Source organism: Octopus bimaculoides, chromosome 9, assembly GCF_001194135.2.
Source record: "Octopus bimaculoides isolate UCB-OBI-ISO-001 chromosome 9, ASM119413v2, whole genome shotgun sequence".
Lineage (NCBI taxonomy): Eukaryota > Metazoa > Mollusca > Cephalopoda > Octopoda > Octopodidae > Octopus > Octopus bimaculoides.
This window is the reverse complement of record NC_068989.1, coordinates 64,642,050-64,646,694: the sequence shown is the minus strand read 5'-3', so window position 1 is coordinate 64,646,694 and position 4,645 is coordinate 64,642,050. Positions and strand designations below refer to the sequence as shown.

At 32.7% G+C, this 4,645-nt stretch overlaps 1 protein-coding gene across 9 annotated transcripts in view; it reads left to right on the top strand.

The window, feature by feature from the left end:
- The window catches only part of LOC106879147 (potassium voltage-gated channel subfamily H member 7), a 703,964-nt gene extending 700,325 nt beyond the window's left edge, over positions 1 to 3,639 (top strand). For all 9 annotated transcript variants that reach the window (XM_052970717.1, XM_052970723.1, XM_052970716.1 and 6 more), the window contains one exon: positions 2,418 to 3,639. In XM_052970717.1, coding sequence (XP_052826677.1) covers positions 2,418 to 2,616 — 199 coding nt within the window. In that variant the 3' untranslated portion in view covers positions 2,617 to 3,639. The remainder of the gene's footprint in view (positions 1 to 2,417) is intronic.
- The last annotated feature ends 1,006 nt before the right edge of the window (positions 3,640 to 4,645 follow it).

Below are 4,645 nucleotides of genomic sequence, written 5' to 3'. Positions count from 1 at the left end.
ATATATATGTATATGTATATGTACATATATGTATATATATATAATATAATATAATATAATATAATTATATGGGGTGTATGGATAGATAGATAGATAGATAGATAGATAGATAGATAGATAGATAGATAGATAGATAGATAGATAGATAGATAGATAGATAGATAGATAGCTGGTGTGTGTCTATATATATATATTACGTGCGTGTATGTACGTGTCTGTCTTCGAGCTTTTCTCTTAAACTGTTTGACGACAGGTGTTGGTTTACTTACGTCCCAGTACCTTAGCGGTTTAACAAAACCGGCCAATAGAATAATTAAGAGATTTTAAAATGAGTACTAGGTCAAGTTCATTGACTTTAAAGCCATGCCCAGCTTGGCCTCACTTTTGTGACTGGAACATGTAAAACAACAAAAGAATAGGCAATAATTAGTGAGTCAGATGTTCTCTGATCCAGTAGAAATCATTGAAAGTATGTCCAAACCATCCTCTGTTACGTTCCCTAATAGTTGCATCTAGGTTAGCATTAACTAATGTATCCTCTCTTTAAAACGCTGATCAGAGACATGGGGGAGATTTAAGCGCTATTTTAGAAGGAATAACGACTATGGTAAGGTACGGACGTTGGCTCAAAATATGAGTTAAATTAAAGAAAAACATATAAACATCAACCGTTAGTGTTTTGAGATGTTTACATAACTCATATAGATGGATGCAGACGGTTAAATATGATAATAACGGTTACTTATTTCGGCACAGTGATAGCAATCTTGAGGGGTGGGGTTTAGTCGATACCATCAACCGGTACTTGACTAGTACTTTATTATATCGGCTCCGGGGGGATGAAATACAAAAGGTAACCCCTGTGGGAATGGAGCTTAAAAAGTGAAAAATCGGTGAAATACCAACAAATTATTTTGTCCGATGCTCTAGCGATTCTGTCAAGACGCCTTGTTTTTTAATAATTTTTAATTATGAAACCAACAGCCAACGAGGAAGCCTCTATCTCGTCGCTCTCTCTCTTTCTCTCTCTCTCTCTCTCTCTCTCTCTCTCTCTCTCTCTCTCTCTCTCTCTCTCTCTCTCTCTCTCTCTCTCTCTCTCTCTCTCTCTCTCTCTCTCTGCTAGAAATAACAACAAAATCTAATCTCCTTCATGTAAAATTCTGACGCTTTAAAAGAGGGAAGGAGAAATGCAATAATGTAGATCTAGATATTCTAAGTCTGAAAAAAAAGAGATTATGATGGCAGCTTGGAATGATTTTGATCATAGGTTTTCTTAATTATACATAACTTAGAGTGAAGAAACTAAAGCAATAACAATAAAAACATGACGAGCCCCACGGGAGTCTCTACACAGTCGCTTCATCTGCAAGAAATAACAGCCAAATCACCACTAAATCGCATCATGCCAACTTGCATTTGATAATATAATCTTAAGTACATTTTTGAATGTCATTCTTTGGTTTCAAAGATGATCAAGACTCCCTCCCTCATAGACCACAACAATGGAAGATGCAGCCACCAAAGAGACAAGACTCGTGATTGCTCCCGTCTGTTCTACTCCTATGCTTTCAAACTACGAAAGTGTCGTTATTTCAATTTCACAGGCACTTGTGATAACCAGATCACCACAACAAAAGTTCCTCTGTCTGTTTGTGCTTTGAAGAAGTTGGAATTCTGATTTGTGTTGAACTGCGATTATTGACTCAAATTATGCTTCAAATATAGTATCATATTACGCTATTAATAACTTGTAGTATTTAATCTTTTTGTGAAAAAACTGTTTTTAGAAAAAGTGCTTTTAAATTAAACAAACAAAATCTGTGAGGCTTATAAAATCTGACCAATAACTAATTTTAAAATTATCCAGTGGGATTGTGTGTCGGTGAACGGGTCGCAAAAGCAAGAAAAGAAATATGGGTTGGTGTCCATTAACTTGTAGCGCATTTGCAAACATTTGTGTGCATTTTCATTGCTTATATCTCATACAACTGCATACAATTTGAGGGAAGAAATCAAATATGTGTCTGTGGTACTATTTTTAGTATTATATTTCTAGTGCAAACATGTATAGGGTATTGCTTTTTTGACACTATGTTTTAGTACAGACATATACAAGGGGGTACTATATTTTAAAACTATAGAGAGCTTTTTGGGTCATTAGCAGTACTTTTTTATTTGCTTATTCAGTATATTCAATATTTCAACCACATTTCATGATATATTTTTGGGGTATTTCATAAAAAAGTTACCATCTGAACATGTACAATTTGTACAGTCACCAGTTATATTATATTTTTAATTAATTGCCAATGTTACATTCCAACAGTGCATTTTAAATTAAATACTTTTCCAAACATGTATAGCAAAAAGTATTTTTAAATCTACATTTGTGCCTTTTTTTTTCTTTCCAATTACAGGCGAATGCATAATTTTGAAAATGAATTATGCAATACAGTGGATGCCATTCTTGAAATTCTTGGACACAAGCCAACAGTGGGGCGTGAATGTGAAATGGTACACAGTGGCCCCCGAATGGAAAAACCGGCGCGACAGAAAGGTGTCAGGACTATTCGGTCTCCCAGTGAAGGAGAATTACACACATTCCATAAACAATAATCAAAACTTATCTAAAATTGATTTTCGTTTCATAATATACTTATTACTTTAATATTGCTTATGGTGTATATTTATAACAGCTGTATCGCTAAAATATTTGTTTTTTATAATATAATAATTTATAATGATGATAATACTAAACGTATTGATAATAATTCCGAAAAATAAATAAAAAAATCAAAGAAAAACAAATATAAACAGAGTGGAGAATATGAGAAAAATAGAAAAAAGTGTGAATACAAAGAACAAGCTGAAGATATTGGAACCAAAAGAGTTTAGGAATTAGAAGAATGTTGTTGCTGTTGTTATTGTTACAGATTTTATGAATTTTAAAGATATTTACCCTGTAATTTTCTTTCAGACGAGATCTACTGTTCTTTGTTAAGTTACTGTTTGAGCTATTGATTACGTCCCTTAGTGAAACTGAGCTCTCCATGCTTATAGTTTCACTTTTCTGTATGAAATCATTTACATCATCATCATTGTTGTTGTTGTTATTGTTGCTGTTTTTGTTGTTGTTATTTTTCTTAAGAGCAGAAGGAAAACGGTGAGTTGGCCGAAATGATACGACATCGAACAAAATGCCTTAGAGTATTTGATTTCGTCCTTCTGTGTTTGAGTTCAAATCTCGCAGGTGTCGAATTTGCCTTTCATCCCTCCAAGATTGATAAAAGAAGTACCAGTAATACTCTGGGAGGATTCGATTGACTGCGTCACTCAACTCTGACGTTTGGCCTTGTGCATACTCAAAAAGAAGCAATTGTTATACAAGGAAATATATACACACATAGATATATATGTGTGTATATGTGAATGTGTGTGTGTACAGATGTAAGCATAATATGTGTGAGTGTAATTATTTACAGATATGTGTGTGTGCGTGTGCCACTGCGATATCGCACATTCGTATGCACATCTTTATAAAGTGAATTTACATATTTTCCAGCATTCACCCACCTTGGTTTTCCTTGATATACCGTTAGCACTTAAAAGTAGGCTTCTTTTTTTCTTTTTTTTTTTTTTTTTTTTTTTTTTGAGGCGTAGCAACACTACATTTTGTGAAAACCTTCTGGTATCAAAGTATATAAATGGAAAGAAATATAATTTCCATATTTTGCTTACAAAAATTTTTATTTTCTTTTACAATATATTCTTTTAGCGAAATTTATTCCGTTCCATTATCTTAACCCCTTTTAACCCGTTGTATGATAATACGTTATTCTCTGCATGTGCAGTTATCTATTTAATAAAACAAAAACTTGATCGTTAATTTTTTTATATATTAGACAATGAATGTTTTAAGTTTTCCTTATTATCAGGGTGGGTGTTGTTACTAAGAGATTCTTGCTATTAGAATATAAATATCTCTTTATTTATTGTAACTTAACTGTAGGGTACATTAAATATTGATTTTATAATAGACTGAAGAAGGTTTAGCTCATAACGATTAGTTTGACCTCATATTTTTATATCATGAAAATTGATACTACTTATCGACAAGGCAAAAAATATTTTATACATATTCTAGATTGAAATAAAATATTTTCATGGACCAAATATTCTTATGAAAGCAATATGTAGTCTTCATTCTAGAACGTCAAGTGACGGATGTATACACAATTCTGAATATGAAGTTAACGACTTGTTTGCGGCGAAACCTAAAACTTTATAATGCATAAATAGGTGAAGCGAGGCATATTGAATTATGTACATGGCATAAAGAGAACAGAGTGCCTTAACAAATTTACATTAATGAGATTGAGCTGGTTGTCCAATATGTTAGTCACTCGTCTCTATATATATGCCCACCCAAACGATAGAAAGATAAAAACATAGTAGTATGCATGCTTTAATTTGTGTTATGAAAAAATTTTAATTGATGATTCGAAATGTAAAGATAGACAACCACTGAGCATTCTGTTCTTTGAGAAAAATGTCCCATGAGAGATTTTAATACTTAGCAATTAAGACAATAGAATTATTTTCAAACAGTCATACGGCCCTGGTGTAAAAAGATGATGCATATATA